The 20,462-nt window shown below is 33.3% G+C and overlaps 1 protein-coding gene across 2 annotated transcripts in view; it reads left to right on the forward strand.

Moving 5' to 3' along the window:
• The first annotated feature begins 1,832 nt into the window (after nucleotides 1–1,832).
• The window catches only part of LOC128224677 (cytosolic phospholipase A2-like), a 43,046-nt gene continuing 24,416 nt past the window's right edge, over nucleotides 1,833–20,462 (forward strand). The window contains exons 1-3 of one of the 2 annotated variants that reach the window (XM_052934642.1): nucleotides 1,833–2,092; nucleotides 4,669–5,493; nucleotides 8,138–8,171. In XM_052934642.1, the coding sequence (XP_052790602.1) occupies nucleotides 5,483–5,493; nucleotides 8,138–8,171 (45 nt within the window). In that variant the 5' untranslated portion in view covers nucleotides 1,833–2,092; nucleotides 4,669–5,482. Of the gene's footprint in view, nucleotides 2,093–4,668; nucleotides 5,494–8,137; nucleotides 8,172–18,917; nucleotides 19,075–20,462 lie in introns of those variants that run through there. The other variant, XM_052934643.1, reaches the window with a different exon arrangement.

Consider the following 20,462-nt stretch of genomic DNA (forward strand, 5'->3'; position numbering starts at 1 on the left):
GGATTTTATCCCTTATCATGTAAATTCACAAAATTCTTTGGTCAATTTTTTTTTTTAATAAGGAGAACCGTAATTATTCTGTTAATGGTCCTGGCGTTTATTAGATCATAACAGAGTTCAAAGTAGGGGAAGGGCCTTTATTAGAATCATACCCGAGTTTAAAGTAGGGGAAGGGCCTTTATTAGAATCATACCAGAGTTCAAAGTAGGGGAAGGGCCTTTATTAGAATCATACCAGAGTTTAAAGTAGGGGAAGGGCCTTTATTAGAATCATACCAGAGTTTAAAGTAGGGGAAGGGCCTTTATTAGAATCATACCAGAGTTTAAAGTAGGGGAAGGGCCTTTATTAGAATCATACCAGAGTTTAAAGTAGGGGAAGGGCCTTTATTAGAATCATACCCGAGTTCAAAGTAGGGGAAGGGCCTTTATTAGAATCATACCAGAGTTCAAAGTAGGGGAAGGGCCTTTATTAGAATCATACCCGAGTTCAAAGTAGGGGAAGGGCCTTTATTAGATCATACCAGAGTTCAAAGTAGGGGAAGGGCCTTTATTAGAATCATACCAGAGTTCAAAGTAGGGGAAGGGGCGTTTATTAGAATCATACCAGAGTTCAAAGTAGGGGATGGGGCGTTTATTAGAATCATACCCGAGTTCAAAGTAGGGGATGGGGCGTTTATTAGAATCATACCCGAGTTTAAAGTAGGGGAAGGGCCTTTATTAGAATCATACCAGAGTTCAAAGTAGGGGATGGGGCGTTTATTAGAATCATACCAGAGTTCAAAGTAGGGGATGGGGCGTTTATTAGAATCATACCAGAGTTCAAAGTAGGGGAAGGGCCTTTATTAGAATCATACCAGAGTTCAAAGTAGGGGAAGGGGCGTTTATTAGAATCATACCAGAGTTCAAAGTAGGGGATGGGGCGTTTATTAGAATCATACCAGAGTTCAAAGTAGGGGATGGGGCGTTTATTAGAATCATACCAGAGTTCAAAGTAGGGGATGGGGCGTTTATTAGAATCATACCAGAGTTCAAAGTAGGGGAAGGGCGTTTATTAGAATCATACCAGAGTGCAAAGTAGGGGATGGGGCGTTTATTAGAATCATACCAGAGTTCAAAGTAGGGGAAGGGCCTTTATTAGAACATACCCGAGTTCAAAGTAGGGGATGGGGCGTTTATTAGAATCATACCAGAGTTCAAAGTAGGGGATGGGGCGTTTATTAGAATCATACCAGAGTTCAAAGTAGGGGATGGGGCGTTTATTAGAGACAATTGCTTTTATCCGAGATGAGAATCGGTCATTATTATAATATTTGGAAGTAAAGACAAAAGAAGTGAAGTAAGATATTATATAAAGCAGGATATCATGAAACTTGTTGTTTGAAAGGTATGGGGTGGGGGTGGCGATTTAAAAAATTGGGGTGGGCGTATTTTAAAGAAGGCAATGTTTTTGCCCAATTTTGCTTATAAAATGGTCATTTTCAGGCTGAAAACTGGGGTGGGTGGGGGGGTGGGGCAATTATTAGAGGATGGGCGATTAATAGAATAATTACGGTACTTTGAAATGTCCAACAAGATTGCACATGAAATTCCAATATCCTTCATACCATGATTATGAAACAACTATAAAGCCATTAATTCATAATAGGGCAGACAAGATTTATTACCAAATTTTAGTCTAAAATAATCTAGAGCTATCAATGCTAAAGACGTTTCACTAATTCTTCAATGGTCCACAAAATCTGCTATTCAAACAAGACGCCCTTAAGCTAACGGCTATTTACGTCTAGTTTCATTATTTATGCATAAACTTACAACTGACGATGGCTGAGGGTTAAAGTTCTATAGTACGATTTTACGTTATGACGCATTAAACAGAAATTTTCATGTAATTGTGTCTAATTAATTCATGCACTTACGAAGGAAAGGCAAAATAGTAGAAGTGTTTTAAATTGGTATTCATTCACAATCACCAGACGAAACCACTCGATAAGTTTGTCAATGACAGCTCGGTATATAAGCTTGTTTTAGAACTCTTAAACTTGATCAATAAGTTATTTTAAAGATCATAAAGTGTTTGAATAATAATGATACAGGTAAGAAATATACTTTTGTTAATTTATTATTGTGATTTTTGTATTATTGTTATTTGTTTGTTTTGTTTTTCCAAAAGTTTTGCATTTAACAGTTTCAGCATTTCAAAACTATTTATATAATAAATAGAATAAAAAAGAATGTTTATTAATATGATAATTTTTGTCTCTAGCCATTTCAATTTTTTACAGCAAAGCATAATCATTATTTTATAGGCATAAAAACAAGTTTTAGAATTTCAGAATAATGCATGACAATATTACTATATACAAAAAAACAAAGTAAATTACTATAGTATTATGTTGTCACCAGGGAACATAATATCATAATATTATTTATACACAAAAGAATATCAGTCTGATATATAATCATTTAAAAAAAATAAATGCATGGTGTATTTATAACTGACCCAATTATAGTTAGATAATCAAGCAATTTATTCAAAACACAAATTATAAAGAATGCATTTTATATTATGTAAGTTTTGTCTAAGTAAACCTTATCATAAAATATGTGTTCAATCTTTAAGTAAATTTGCACACAGTTCCTGTGTAAATAATTAAATGCACACAGAGTATTTTTTCAAATTTGTTTTTCCTAAAATAAACATGCATGGGGTCGATTGATTGTTCCAACCTTTACAGTTAACAGTTAACAGTTTACAGATAACAATACTGTTAACGACTTTATTGTTAATTTTCAAATCTGTATAAATTGCTCCGGATGTTTTAAGGATACACTTATGTTTGTCTGACAGATTGACAGTATATCTATGAAAAACTGTTTAAGTAGTTTAATACTTGTTTTATCTAAATCTATGACGAAATTTTCCAATAATTCACCATTAACAGTTAACAACAATGTTGTTAATCCCGTTGTTTACTTTATCATTGTTCTGAACTTAACCAGTCCATTGTTATGCAATTATAATTTTTACAACCAGTCCATTGTTGACAATTATTTATTAAGCGTGTGCGCTAGAGAGCAAGTTAATTGTTTTCTTGTTTCTCATTTAGGATGAGAGTGGTCTAATGGTTAAAGTACCGCCTCTTACCTGAGAGGTTGTCACCTGAGGGTTTGACCCCCACCAGGGGGTTCTTTCTTATGTCCTCTCAAAATGGACACCATTACTTGTTTCTGCCAAGAAAACACACTTAGAGAGTGATTGTATAAGCTATAAGCTATTGTAACAATCAAGCTAAATGAAATTACTTTAAAATATCCCGTTTAATACAACCTACTAAATTGTTTACTGAAGGGGAGACTATTTCAATTGAAGATATAAGACAAGTTGCATTTATTCCCGTTAAAATTTGTCATATATACACAGTCAATCTCATACAAAATTAAGAAAGCCATTGTTTGTTAATGTGCAATATCTTGTGTATAATAAACATTTTTTATCTTATTTTAATGTTAAAACACCATCCTTTTCACTATATTTACATGGGTGGCCTTACGTAATCAGATGAAAAATGCTGGCCACAATTAATGTATGCATGACCGACGAGCTACAAGGATTATAACGTGGTCGACAACAAATTTACTTATCATTGGTTAAAACCCAACACATGGCAGTCATGTGTCGTCATAGCCTCTCAAGTGTCATGACATTATTTGTCAACATTTTCCCAACCTGTCTCTCTTAATAAATTCCTGTAGAACCTTAAAATATTGTGAGGTCCTTTTTCTCGCGATTTATTGGTTTTGGTTAATCTTAGACGGTTTATAATTCATGACGCCATGATTTCTTTAACAACAAAATGACCTTTTCATTAAGTTTTAAATTTGCTACTTAAAGAAGCACTCATGTACAGTAACTCTTAAATAAGATGTACCACAATTAATACAATTATTTTAATTTACTGAAAAAGGTGAATTCATATCTAAGACAATGGTTCATATGAAGAATACCGTGTGTAATTTGAAAGAAAAGTGCAGAAAACACAGTATTTCCATCTTATGAGACAATAGTTGATCACTGTAAATCTTTTAGGACACACCTGTCGTTTAATAATTGTGTGTTTTCAGCTATTTAAATACACAGTTACAATCTTGTTATCAGTTATTAAATATTTTTCATAAATGCACTATTTAGTAAGAAATTACAGGTGTATCACTCAAAATGTATGTTTGTTATACATGTGTATGTATTGATTTTAAATACAAGTGTCACTTTAAAGACTTCACGAAAAGGCATAAATTTTACAGCCTCGCAAAATTTCCCCACTGTACAGTAAGAAACTAACATACTATACATCATGGTTATAATGCAGCCGTCTAAATAACACCAAAGTCCCAGTTTTTGTCATCAAAGTTTCCGGGGAATAATAATCTTTATAAATAATTTAAAATATTCACCTTTGTCTCAGTCAAATGTATCAATGCTTAAATAATTAATTATTTCATGACCTCTTCGAACTATTTGCTATTGTCATGGTTGAATTAATGGACACAAAGTTGAATGATATATCATGATAAATTCTGTTCCAATCCAGTTTCTCCGTATTTGAGACAATTCTAAATACTTTAATTATACCATGGATATTACCATTATTTTTTTTCATTTTTTTTTCAGATGCTTGGAGAGTTACAATAGAAGGGCCAAGTAAATGATAACTATTAAACGCTAAATAAGTTCTGGCAAACCAGTTTACAAGTTCCAGCAAACGAGTTAACAAATCCGGCAAACAAGTTAACAACATCTGGCAAACAAGTTAACAACATCTGGCAATCAAGTTAACAACATCTGGCAATCAAGTTAACAACATCTGGCAATCAAGTTAACAACATCTGGCAAACAAGTGAACAAGTTCTGGAAAACATTGAAGACATCATTAACCTCATCGTCACTCCCAGAACAAAACGATAGATCGTTGTCATAGACACGTGACGTGTGAATTATACAGAGGAACAGTATTTGGTACAGTTTAATAAAATCGTTGGTTCTAGCACAAAGACTAACCTTGGACAATTTGGACTGTAGCATTTCATATAATAGAGACTCAGGTTTGATCTGCCATTCTCAAGGACTTTCATTGACAAAAACATTGATATACAGTCCTATCAAGAACATATATATTTAAGATTGCATTTTATGGAACAAAATAAACAATAATTTCAAAGGATATAAAAATAAAGAAAAGTGCAATTACTGTGTGCAAAGTAAAAATCAATCAAATCATAGAAAGAACGTGCATTTTCTTGTGCGCCTTTTGAGAGCAAAACAAATCATCATATTGAAGGACATTATATAGAAGTGCGCAATTTCTGAGAGCAATATAAACTGTGATTATTGGAGATTAGTTGAAACGATTATATATCTTGGAGAAAATCTCGACAGTACAAACAGCAGGAGAGGACTACTCTCGCTAGCCCGGTATCAGGGCAAAATGCCGTATTTGTAAGTTTAATAATTATTAACCTTTTGTTACATTTACTCTGTAGTTTCAAGAAATTTCGATTTGATTTCTAGATTTTCAATGGAAGTGAATTAATTGTAATTTCAATTATGAATATGACCTAACAGTTTTGAATATAACAATTACAATTATGTTTATAACATTACAATTATGAATATGACATAGCTTGTCAGTAACATTTTGTTGGCATACATTGTGTTGTGTTTCTTGCATTTGCTTAAAGCTGCACTTTCACAGATTTACCGTTTTTACAACTTTTTAAAAAAAAAATTGTCTTGGAAAGAGCAAATCTTTGCGTAAATATCTGCAAAACAATGAAAAAAGATTGCTGACAAAAGATCAGATAGCAGGTTTGCATATTTCCGTTCGAAAATCAATGTTTTATGGCTTAAACCGTTCTTGATGGTTTAAAAAAAAAGCATAAAACATTAATTTTTGAACTTAAATATAAAAATGTGCGATCTGTAATTTTTTGTCAGCAGTCTTATATCGCTGGCTTTAAAGCTGCACTCTCACAGAATGAATATATTGTCAACTTTTTTTTTTGTCTTGGAACAAGCATATGTTTGTGAAAATGCATGGAAACCAGTGGTACAAAACTGCTGACAAAAGATCAGATCAGATTTTCATATTTCCGTTCGAAAATCAATGTTTTATTGCTTAAACCGTTACTAATGGTTAAAGAAAAATGCATAAAACATCAATTTTTGAACCTTAAATAAAAAAATCTGTGATCTGATTTCTTCCCAGCAGTCTTATATCACTGCCTTTAAAGCTGCACAGTAAGATGCAGAAAAAATATCTTCACTTCAAAAGAGCATTGCTGAATAAAAATTTATTTCAAGATTAAAACTACCGTAAGACATTTTCTTATTCCATTTAAAAGATATTTGAGTTTGGGAGCAAAGTAAAGTTAAATAATATTTTTATACAGCAGGTGTGAAATTTGCACCAATGTGCTTTTTCTGTGGAAATGAAGAAATAGTGCCCAGCAATTATAGGAGCCAATTGATTGTTCGACATAGACCTATTCCATTGTTAGGCCAATATGTGGCATGTGTTGCAGAAGGGAAAACTGTAGCAGTCATGAATGCTCTTAAATTAAACATCAACAAAAAGTGAAATTTTGTGCACTCTTACAGATTGAATGTTTTGACAACTTTTTTTATTTTTTTGTCTTGGAACGAGCCAATGTCTGTCAAAATGCATAGATTATACCAGTGATACAAGACTGCTGACAAAAGATCAGATCAGATTTTCATATTTACATTCAAACTTATTAAGCTTTTTAGCTTTAATAAAGGCGTTAACTATTGAGATTTTTTTCTTTTGTTAGTTATCCTGTATGACTGAATAGCAGGCACTGATGAGAAAGTTAGCTGATTCTGAGACAAAAAATAGAAAAAAAAGGTCATAACTGTAAATTTGTGAGAGTGCAGCTTTAAGTGTAAAATTTTGAATTATTATATTTCATAAAAAAAACCTGATGTTTTTAAATCTGTTTCCAATTGAAAAGATGTCAGTTTTCATATTTAATTAAAATTTAAGGATAGAAATTATAAGCAAAACACTTTCCATAAGTGGGTTAAAACCGTTAACAAGAAATTGTTGAATGTAGGAAGAAGGAAAATTCACTTAGGCCAAAAAATAGTTTGGTTAGGGTTACATCCTTTTCAAACACAGGTAGGATAGGTAGGCTTTTTTTATATTTAAAGGCTTTATATAAGAACATTACTTTCATCATTGGAGAATCGTGTTAAAATAACCTTCTGTATATAGCATGAAAGGTTTTCAACTTTATTCTAAAACACACCAAATGGTTCTTATGAAGAATACCGTGTTTAATTTTTTTTAATTTTTTTTTTATACCAACTGACTATAAAAATGGTAGGGTCTGCACATTTTTCGTAGGTAGGGCTGGGTAACCCGAACCAAATGTTTGTTTTTTTTAGGCCTGACGATGCTTCAGTGAATTCAATCCCCAGTACTTTATAAAGAAATTAAAATCATATAAAAATTAATTGCCCAAGTATTGTAATTCAACACTTTTTTAAGTTTTACAACAACTCATCAAGGAGGATGTTTTGAATCTTTAAAATTTATTCAGCATACCAGCATAATAAGTATGAAAAGATGCTGTTTTTATGCTTCTACAAATTTTGATCAAACAAATTTGACATCTTTGTGAATTTTTGAAACTTCTAACTAATTTTATGTAATACTTAGATGCCATGAAGTAAGATCTTAATGATTAAGAATGGGTGGAGTGAGCCCAGCGAACAAGCCGTTCTTGATAATTAAGATATTACTTCAGGTCATCTAACTGACTTAGAATACAACCTCATTGGCTGACACATTGTACTGAGAGTGTATTGGATGAGTGGCAGTGGGCGGACCTTTAAACACCCGCAAAGGCTAAAATTCTTAATGATTAAGCCTAGCTAGTACTAAATAATTGCCTTTAAGGAATTCCATTGGCTGAGAATATAGGTTGTATTCTAACATTTGTTAAAACCATTAATACAGAAAAAAGATTACGATTATCAACAGCATTGCTTGACCAATAATAATAATTAAATACCATTCGCTGTAAAAAATGACTTTATGTTTTCATTTCTATTTCAGAAACAACAGGTTCGATCCATTCCAAGTCTTTGAGGTAAGTTGACTTTTCCACAATGCTTGAAAATAATGCTTTATATGGATGTTATTACAATATAAATTGTTTGGTGCGACACAGTCGCATAACATTTTTTTTTTTATAAGTACATATTAACAATCTTGAACTTTTTTAGTGGTCTACAAAATATTGTGTAAATTTTATAAATGGTTCGGTGCGACAGTCACATAACCATTTCTTACATACCGGACGTGTGTTTACGGTCATGTGACCAGTGCTGGAAAAACTCATCTTACACCCTCCCATGTAAGATGAGTCACGCGCAACAACGCACCACTTCTTATTTCTTTTATTGTATGGTTTATGAAAAATATATTATGCAATTTCAATAAAGCAGAATCAAAAATAAAAGTATACAATTCTTTTAATTAAAATTCAATATAAATAATCGTAAAAGCACGATTTTTAAAGAAACTATTTGACGTCGAAAGTGATTTAAAATTTCTACGCTTTATGACGTCAGTGAACAACCTCACACATGCTTTTTGGTGAAATGTACAAAAGTGTGTTTTTACGTCAATTTTTCAACAAATTCATAATTTTAGGTATACAAGAAAAAATATCAATCATGTTTTTCCAGTCCGGACCGAAAAATCCAACCCTCGGGCATGCTGCGTGACCGTTAACTCTTAAGCCTTGTTACCGGCTTAGGCACGTGCCCTAGGGTCGGATTTTTCTATCCTTTCCGGAAACACATGATAGATTCTTATTTCATTATTATTTGTGTAAGTATTTACTAACATTCTAGAACTTTTTTAGTGGTCTACATAACATTGTGTAAACTTGTAATCCACCAAGTGGGCCAGCCAATATTTTTATCTACCACTTCACCTGATATCATTTTACTGAAATAAATGTATTTGAGATTGGAAGAATACCGTCTTCTCTGCAACTTGCAATGATATTGGGAGATTCTCAAAAACTTTTTTTATTTATACAAAAAGACACGCAAACAACTTGAAAATAAGCTTCCATTTTGAATTCTTGATATTGTCAATGAATCATTTAATTCATGAATTTATAACAATAGTGCTTTAAAGTACCTCTTCTTATTAGCTCATACTAGTTCTCAGTAGCTCTTAAATTACAGTCTACATTTCAGCCAATGAAATTGCAGATAGGCGATCATTAAGTACTTAAAGGCTTGATCATCAAGAATTTCAACTTTCGAAGTAGTTTAAAGGTCCGCCTACTGCCACTCATCCAATACACACTCCCTGTGTCAGATTTTGCGTTGACAATGTGCGAGCCAATTAGGTTGTTAGTCAGTTAGATTTCCTGAAATAAAGTCTTAACGATTAAGAACGGATCATCATTTCTTAGTAGTTCTTATTACAAGTAGTTCTTAGTAGCTATTAGCGGCTTTAAGCAGGACCCATTGTTCGCACCACATAACAACCTAATGTACAGTCAGCTTTTTTGTACCAAGTTTGATGGTTCAAGCAATTTTCTATTTTCTATCCTATTGCGTTGTCCATATGCAAAACAAAATTATTGTCAACAGCGTCGCACCGTATTAATAATATCAGTCATGTGTTTCCGTTCCGGATAGAAAAATATAGATTTTTCTATCTGGAATGGAAACACATGATTGATATTTTTTCTAGCACACCTTAAATTACACTTTTTTGTGAAAAAATACATAGAAAAGCGCATTTTTGTAATTTCACCAAAAAGCATGTGCGATGATGTTTACTGACGTCATGACGCGCAGTAATTTTTATTCACTGCATACGTCAAGAAGTTCCTTCAGTATCACGTCTTTTGATGGTTATTTTGTTTTGTTTTGAAGATATATTTTTGTCAAGTAAATGTTTATGGAACTCATCTATTGAAATCTCATAATTATGGTAAAATAGAGTGTAAAATAAAAGAAATGAAAAGTATTACGTCACAGCGCGTGACTCATCTTGCATGGGGGGATGCCAGATGGAGTTTTCTAGAATTCTAGCACACCGGATGGGCATTTCCCGTGAATTCAGCCGTGCTGGAAATTTTCATCTGGCACCACCCTATGCCATATGAGTCATGCGCTGTGACGTTATACTTTTTTATTTTTTATTTTACACTTTATGTAACCATTATTATGCGATTTCAACAGATAAGTTCCATAAACATTTACTTGACAAAAATATATCTTCAAAACAAAACAAAATAATCCTTAAAAGAAGTGATATATCGTAGGAACTTATTGACGTATGCAGTAAATACAAATTACTGCGCGTCATGACATCAGTAAACATCATCGCACATGCTTTTTGGTGAATTGCACTATTTATGTATTTTCTTCACAAAACAATGTGATTATAGGAATGCTAGAAAAAATAGCCTCGTTACCTGGCAACGCAGGTGCCCTCGGGTTGGATTTTTCTATCCGGAACGGAAACACATGACAGATATTAAATTTTTCGTCCTCTTAACTCTCGTCATCTTCAAAGCCCTATCTTCGGCCACAGAACCTCTGGTGCTATTCAAAAACCAGAGTGCGGCTAACACTGTTCTTAAGGCTAGTCGCCTGTATCACGTTTTATGTTTGTGTCAGCATTTTCCATAGTTAATTAATGAACTTGATAACTTCCCAAGCATCTATGCCATCTGGTGACGCCATTTTGTACACTGTGAAAATTTGTTGTTACAAGTGTTAAATGATACTTGTTTATTTAGCAGATTACATTCAAATTATGTCAAACTTGAACATGAAGTCACAAATACTTTAAATGACGTTTCCTTAAAAATGGCGTTTATTCGTTATCGTTTAAGCAATTGTTTTAGAAGAAATAACGGTTGCATTGAAAAAAATGCTTACTGCACAGTGTACTGTGCTATGTGCCGGTTCACCTTGGAATTAAAAGAGCCGTTTAGAGAAAAGGGCAATACCAACACATTAGGCATTAACATAAATCGCTAGGAAAAACATTGTGGGTTAGAACGGTTTATATATTGCAATATTTGACAACTCTATATTGCTATGCACAAGTCAATTGTAACCACGGCTCCCCCAGGTCCGGGGAATAGCGGGTACTTTGACATTCTGTCCAGCCAAACCCGGGTAAAATCCCTGTCCTGCGGGGACAATCTGATGGTAAAATCCCTGCCAAATGCCCCTGCACCCCAGGGACCCTAGGTAAGGCCCCATTCCCTGCTATATTTTGCGAGAAGACAAAACCACACATTCACCCGGCACTGTGAGCCCCATGGAAGGTAAAAACTTTGCCCATTTCCTAGGCTATCCCCGGTATACCCCTGGACCTGGGGGGCCGTGGTTACAATTGACTGGTGCATTATGGGTATCCCTGAGTCCTCTTTATTTTGGATCATCCCTCGTTTTTGCGGTTTACAACCAAAATATGTGAAATGGCGTTCTTTTGACTTCACTTGGGCTAAATGCGGATTATAAAACAAATAAATCGTACTTCATTAAATATTTTGTTTGCATGGTATTATGTCACTTTAATGCTAGTTTCTTATATATGACAAAACTATTTTCAATTGTTTTAAAATACTCTGTCATAGAGAAAAGATTATTATAAATACAGAACAAAAACTAGAACTCATTGCAACATTCCAATTCTTTGCATAAATTTACAAAAATAAATAAACAAGTGCGCCAACTGTCCCAAAATATGCCCATTCTATTTTTAGGATAGTATGATTATAATTCATTATGGTTGTATGTTAGCCAAATTTAGAAGGTGGACACTGTACATGCAGTTTTTGCCAATTCCAGTCATATCCTGAAGTGATTAAGATGACGTGCCCGATTATCGAAACAGACCGAGACATTCTGCACAAAAACATATTGTCTAAATTTGGTAATAATCTGTCAAACTCTTCTGAAGTTATTGTTCAAACAAGACTAATTTTAGGTAATTTCTATAATTTAAGAATAAATTTCTCGAGTGACTCAAGCGATATCGTTGGTTTTTGAGCTTGTCCAGGATATATTGCCCATAAATATTTTTACCAAATTTGGTGATAATTGGATAAATGCTAACAAAATTTACAAAATGATATCACCAAGTTTTACTGTAAAGAATAGGCTAGAATAGATTATGCATTCTAGGATAGACAATACACACTAGGAAAGACAATATGCGCTAGGATAGAATTACACACTAGGATAGATAATACATGCTAGGATAGATAATACATGCTAGGATAGATAATACACACTAGGATATATGATACATGCTAGGACAGATAATACATGCTAGGATAGATAATACATGCTAGGATAGATAATACATGCTAGGACATTTAATATGTGCCAGGAAAGATAATACACGCTAGGATAGATAATACATGCCAGGAAAGATAATACACGCTAGGATAGATAATACATGCTAATACATGCTAGGACAGATAATACATGCTAGGATATATAATACATGCTAGGATATATAATACATGCTAGGATATATAATACATGCTAGGACATTTAATACACGCTAGGATAGATAATACATGCTAGGATAGATAATACACACTATGATAGATAATATATGTTAGGACAGATAATACATGCTAGGATAGATAATACACACTATGATAGATAATATATGCTAGGACAGATAATACATGCTATGATAGATAATACATGCTATGATAGATAATACATGCTAGGATATATAATACATGCTAGGATAGATAATACATGCTAGGATATATAATACATGCTAGGATAGATAATACATGCTAGGATATATAATACATGCTAGGATATATAATTCATGCTAGGATATATAATACATGCTAGGATATATAATACATGCTAGGACATTTAATACATGCTAGGACAGATAATACATGCTAGGATAGATAATACACACTATGATAGATAATATATGCTAGGACAGATAATACATGCTAGGATAGATAATACACACTATGATAGATAATATATGCTAGGACAGATAATACATGCTAGGATAGATAATACACACTATGATAGATAATATATGCTAGGACAGATAATACATGCTAGGATAGATAATACACACTTTGATAGATAATATAAGCTAGGATAGATAATACATGCTAGGATAGATAATACACGCTAGGATAGATAATACATGCTAGGATAGATAATACATGCTAGGATAGATAATACACACTATGATAGATAATATAAGCTAGGACAGATAATACATGCTAGGATAGATAATACATGCTAGGATAGATAATATATGCTAGGACAGATAATACATGCTAGGATAGATAATACATGCTAGGATAGATAATATATGCTAGGACAGATAATACATGCTAGGATAGATAATACATGCTAGGATAGATAATACATGCTAGGATAGATAATACATGCTAGGATAGATAATACACACTATGATAGATAATACATGCTAGGATAGATAATACATGCTAGGATAGATAATACATGCTAGGATAGATAATACATGCTAGGATAGATAATACATGCTAATACATGCTAGGACAGATAATACATGCTAGGATATATAATACATGCTAGGATAGATAATACATGCTAATACATGCTAGGACAGATAATACATGCTAGGATATATAATACATGCTAGGATAGAAAATACATGCTAAGATAGATAATACATGCGTGGATAGACAATACACACTAGGACAAACAAAACATGCTAGAATGGACATTATGTGCTAGGATAGATAAATTCAGGGAGGGAAATAGTGAGGAAAATTAGGTTAACTCTGAGCCAGTGTCTGTATGATATTCAGCTTAGATTCAACTTATAATTAAGAGTAGAATCTGAGTGTTTTGATTGGCCTGTAAAATTAAATGACCATAAAGAGAATGGAATCACTCAAGCATGACTTAGGATAAGGGAAAAATTTATTTTGAATACGACCCCTGAAATGGAATTGGAAAGAACTGTCAAAAACTTAATTCCTTCAGAACACAGGCAGTACATTTGATAACATTCTGTGGCGAGATATGGCTTACAGTATACATTAAAATTCGGTCAGCTATTGTATTTGCTGTCTTTTGAAAAGATTTAATGATTTTAAAAACCACAAAAATTTATGCCAAAGTCAGTAGGTATATGGCACAATTGAATATCAAGGTGAGATATCATATTACATTAAGAATAGCGTGTGTATGTTCCATTTTTTTACAACATAAGTGCCAAATGTAGACATCAGGAACGGTGCCAGGATTCAATGTTATGGGGGGGGGGTATATATATGTGGTGTTACTTGGGGTTTCCATGCCTCCAAAAACTGTACAATATACGGGAGGCTTAATCAGGGGTGGACTCAGGAATTGACGTTAGAGGGGGCGTAACCTAGGTAGGGGTGCAACCTTTTGGCATGGGCCCCTCCCTCAGAACAGAAAGTTACATAATATGGCATAAACTGTTTGTCAAAGGATTTGTGGTTATGCTTTATGAAGAAATTTTTCAAAATGTTTGCGGGGGAGTTCCCCCTCTACGAACTTTTTAAACCAACTAAAGTTAGATTCTGAGGGAGTCAGGCGCAAGTCAAAACGTTATGCCCCCAAAGATAAGCCCCCTCTTACATTAGATCCTGGATCTTCCCCTGGATGCATGGTTATTTAAAACAAAAAATGTGTCATTAAAATCACTTCTTTTTTTGAAAACGTGACTGTCTTTTAAGTGACTAAATCAGTCATGTTGTATATAATAAAAGAGTTATTAGTACCGCACTTTGATCAGTAATGTAGTATTCAACTCTCAGTGAATTTAACGGATTTTAATTTACTCAGCTCGCGCCTTATGAAATTTTCAAAAAATCCCCTTGAGTCGGATACAACCTCTGGAATCAAAATGCATTTCTTATAACCCCTTTATTATAATATCCTATAATGACAACATATTGAATACCACACCATGACCAGGGGCAGATCCAGGATTCAAAGTAAGTGGGGGTGTAACTTAGGGTGCGTAACCTTTTGACTTGCGTGACCCTCCATCAGAACCCAAATTTATTTGGTTTAAAGTGTTGGCCGGGGGGTGTTGGGAAAATTTTGACAATATGTAGTCCGAGGGGGGAGGGGGGCTGGCATCGGATGCGCCCCCCTTGACTGCCAGTGACAGTGATGACTCTTGTTTTTAGTGTGTTTTTTTAAAACAAACAAGTTCAACCTTAAACTAAAATATTTGTTAATCGATCAGCCAATCATATGAACAGAAAAACTCAAATGGAACTTCTTTAATATTTTACAAAAACCCCATGTGCTTTGGACCTGTTCAAAGCGTCATTATTCAGTTCCTCTTTAAAAGGTAATTTAACTTTAAGTAATAATTAGGAACCTGATTGTATACAACAATTGTCATGAGCTCTTGAATGAACGGTTTTTAATCTTTGTTCGTAAATATTTCAAAATCAATTTTGGTGTGAAAATTCCCTTGCTTTTTAACGACTATAAGACACACCTTTAAAACTTATGCTTATGAATAAAACAAGTAATACCCTGGTATTTAGGGATTATTCAAAATGCAAAGTTATTCAGAAATGTTGATGACTCAAGTTTAAACTTAGATTAATATTTCGTTTTGAAGTAGATACTGGATACATGGTGTACAGGACTAGTATGGTTACATTATATGGTGTACAATTTGGGTCAAAAGATGTTTAAAGCTGACAGTCCAGCAGAAATAAAAGAGGTGCACCTCTTAAAATCACTTGGAGGTGCATATCTATATTTAGAGATGCAGGATTTAATATGGAGATGCACCTTTAAAATGAGACCAGCACCTTGGGCCAATGATTACGAACAGCCTCAAGACCAAGTATAGACTCAGGCTCAGAAAAGCATTTTTATGAAGGAACAAAGATCATTTTTATTCCATTTCTTTTACAGAAATATATGTAATTATTAGTACAACACTCAAATAGTAATATATTTCAGCATATATCACCACCAATGCTTTGCTTATAAGATGGAAAATTACAATGAAATTAAATTTTGCCCTAGTGACTATTGAGCTTGGACTCAAACTTGGGACTGCCCCAGAGCTCTTTTGCAAATAAAGAAGTAAATTACCTCTCCATGATGTATTGTTTGAAAATAGAGGTACTCCTCTATATTTTGTCTACACCACTAAAGTAAGAGGTACACTTCTTAATCAGATAGAGGTGCACCATTAAATTTAGACCTGCTCCTCTATGTTTTAGATAGAGGTGCATGCACCCTCAACTGTACTGTTTGAAAATAGAATGGCATCTCTACATTTTGTCACCCATACCTTTAACTTAGAGAGGTACATGTACACTCAATTTAGACTTGCACCTTGATTTTTTGTATTATTTGAAAATAGAGGTGCACCTAACAATTTAGACTTGCATCTCTATTGTACTATTTGAAAATAGAGGTGCACCTCTAAATTTAGACTGGCACCTCAAGCTATTGTATTATTTGAAAATAGAGGTGCACCTCTAAATTTAGACTGGCACCTCAAGCTATTGTATTATTTGAAAATAGAGGTGCACCTCTAAATTTAGACTGGCACCTCGAGCTATTGTATTATTTGAAAATGGAGGTGCACCTCTAAATTTAGACTGGCACCTCGAGCTATTGTATTATTTGAAAATAGAGGTGCACCTCTTAATTTAGACTGGCACCTCAAGCTATTGTATTATTTGAAAATAGAGGTGCACCTCTAAATTTAGACTGGCACCTCGAGCTTTTGTATTATTTGAAAATAGAGGTGCACCTCTACATTTCAATCTTTACCTCTAAAAATTGAGTTACACTTCTTAATTAGAGAACTGAGTGCACCTCTAAATTAAAAGACCTCAAACACTATGTTTGAGGTACAGAGATTTACCTCTTTATTATGAACTAAGCCTCTAAATATAGGTAGGCTAAATCTATTCTATTCTTACTCATAACTAGAAGAAGGCGACTTTTGACCCAAATGGTATGTCATAACAACAGAGCAAACAGTTACGCTGGCGCTAATTTTCATTCCATGCTTTCCAGTTGTCCAGTTAGCGCACTCGCTTCTAACAAAGGTGACCCGGGTTCGATTCCCGGCCTGGGCACATGTGAGTTTAGTTAGTGGTCACCAGACCGGACAAGTGGGTTTTCTCCGGGTACTCCGGTTTCCCCAATAACACAAGACCACACTCTCGCGCAACATTGTGGCAACGAGAGAGACTTAGTATAAGTTATCATAACTTTCTTTACAATCATTGTAAAATATATCATGTTTAAACTAATCCATGCTTTCAGTCGTCAAATAGGACTATTTCATTGTGTTTAAGTGGACAATATATTTAATTTAACATGATGCAATAACTTCAATAGTTATAACTTATAATGCATAATGATAAAGGCAAGGACACATACCAATAAAAGGAATAACATGCATGCAATAAACAAGATATAACATCTTTAGATAATCCAATCCAATCCATAGAATATAAAACCTTAGACAAACAACCTTGGACAAAAATGCATGCATGGATAACTGATTGCTTGAGGCAGCCTGAACTACTTAGCAGGCATATATTCAATACAGCCTAGTCTAAGAGTTTCAAAAATTTAATTAAAAATTTCATATAATATTGAATACTATTTTTAGATTTATTTTTTTTCAGCTTGAAACCACAATAACAAAGAGATATATTGTAAATTGAAACTTCATACTTCTGTTCAATAAAGATAAACTGAAATTTGACCAAACATTATCATTATATTACCATTGTCTCTCCTTATAAAAAGAAAACAATACATTATAAATACTGTAAACAAATTTGTCCTTGAACCAATTACTTGAGAAAAACTTATAAAAAAGATAAGAATTGATCAACCACAAAAAATCACTAAATTGATTCATCATCTTTAGTTGTACAACAATCTTGATATGGGTTTTTGTTAATGCAGTGATCAATCGTAACCATGACCATCCAGACCCCGGGAATAGCGGGGACTTTGACTTTCAGTCCCGCCAAGCCCGGTTAAAATCCTGCCCTGCGGGCACAAACTACTGTTAAAATCCCCGCCAAATGCCCCCGCAACCCAGGGACCCTAGGTAAGGCCCATTCCCCCTTTTTTTGCGCGAAGACAAAACCACCACATTCACTCGGCACTGGGGGCCACCTGGAAGGTAGAAACACAGCCCATAATCCCCAGCTATCCCCGGTATACCATGGGATGTGGGGGGACAGCGACAAAATATTCTTTTAATTATGTGAAATGATGTATTATTGGCCACATTATAGCTCATTTTGACTATTCTAGACTTGTTTTTATAGAAAATACTGTATTAGCCGATTTTGTGACCCTCTGATGTTTAATACCTTTAATATGTAGTTTACATTATGCTTAATAATGAAGATAACTTTTACGCCATAATCTCTTAATGTACCTTTTTTTGTTAATGAGAATGGCGTTGTTAGATAATCAAGCTGATCTATCCTTAACAGAATTTTCCGATAGCTCACATTTTCCTGTCAAAGAATATTAGCAAATTCCAAGCCAGATATTTTTAACAAATTTATATTTATGCCTTTGCGGTATTGTGAAAAATTTACCCTTAAGAATTCAGAATTTATGGTAACAATAGCATTGTCAATCCCATGTTTCAGTGTATCAAATGACTTTAAAAACCTATGCAACCAGATACATAGTCAAATTTGACACAAACGGAATTAAAAATTGTTACCAATTTTACGACTCAGACAAGCCTCGTTTACCTTTTTATAATATTTCCGGTTTATCAAACCCCCATGTATATAAGAGTTAAAGAATTAGGATTAGCTTATGCACTTGCAGTTTTTAGGCACAGTAGAAACTTAATGACCATTATATGACTGTGTTAAAAAATATATTTTGGTTTAACATTGATATATAAATGATATTTGAAACATGTCAAAATACAGCAACAGTTTTGAACAGTCGTTTGAGGTAAGTTAACAAATTTGGTTTTTACATTAAGTATATTCTGTAACAGTTCTTGATTATTTGATGTACATAATATAATATTAAAATTTATTAAAATTTTAAACATGAAAGATGCTCTGAGGATACAATTATATAAAAAAAAATTGTCATATTCATTTTAATGCATTACAACGTTAAACTCATTTCACTTTAAAGCTGCACTCTCACATATTGAATGTTTTAACAACTTTTATTTATTTTTTGTCGTGGACCGAGAAATTTTGGCGAAAAACCAATGGATACCAGTTTTATAAGACTGCTGACAAAAGATGAAGATCGCAGATTTTTATATTTCAGTTCAAAAATTGATATTTTATGCATTTTTCTTAAACCATTAGTTACAGTTAAAGCCATAAAACATTAATCTATTTAACACATCTTTTGTCAGCTATCTTATATCACTGGTTTGCAGACATTTACGCAAAAATACCATTTTGGCATGATAAATCTTTGTAGAAAGTGCATTTGATATGCACTCTTACTCCCAAATAAGGATTGTACCACGTGCAATTAATACACTTGTTTAAATTTACGGAAAAGGATGAATAATTACAGAAAACAATGGTTCTTATGAAGGATACCGTGTTAAATTACTAAAAACATGGCTTCTTATGAAGAATACCGTGTTAAATTTGAAAGAAAGGTGCATCAAACACAGTAATTATTTCGTATTACACGATAGTTGATCACTGTAGATCTTTTAGCACTCACCAGTCATTTAATATTTGTGCGTTTTCAGCTATTAAATACATGGTTAAAATCTTGGTATCAGTAAATAATATTTTCCATAAATGCATTATTTAATGTGTATTTAAAGGTTTATCACTCAAAAAAATGTTTGTTATACATGTGTATGTATTTATATGAATAAGAGTGTCGCATTAAGTTCAGTTTAATATTGTTTCAGCATACTTTGTATAATAAGCAATAGTATTTCTGTATATTTGTGGTCATGTACTTGACCAAAACAATATAAATAGCACAAACAACTAAAGCAAAATATTTCATCCACTTACTTGAATAAGTTTGAACTGAATAACATCTTTCTTGCCTATTAATATGTGTGAGAAAAAATAAATAGGCCAACAAGTACTTGATGAAAAAAACAACAACGGAAAGACACATATTTGAAAGAGATTTTCCCCATTTAGAACTCCTCAGCCATTTTTTATCAAAAACAACCTCCGATGTATGCCAAACGACAGTTGAAGAAGTTAGTAAATTTTTAAATAATAGTATAGATTAAAGTAGTGTTTTTATGTGTATTTTGTATTACTTTAGTCTAAATTGATTGCCAGTGAAGTGTGTAATTGCATAAATAATTAAGATTCCAAAGAGTAAACCATAAAGTT

Source organism: Mya arenaria, chromosome 17, assembly GCF_026914265.1.
Source record: "Mya arenaria isolate MELC-2E11 chromosome 17, ASM2691426v1".
NCBI lineage: Eukaryota > Metazoa > Mollusca > Bivalvia > Myida > Myidae > Mya > Mya arenaria.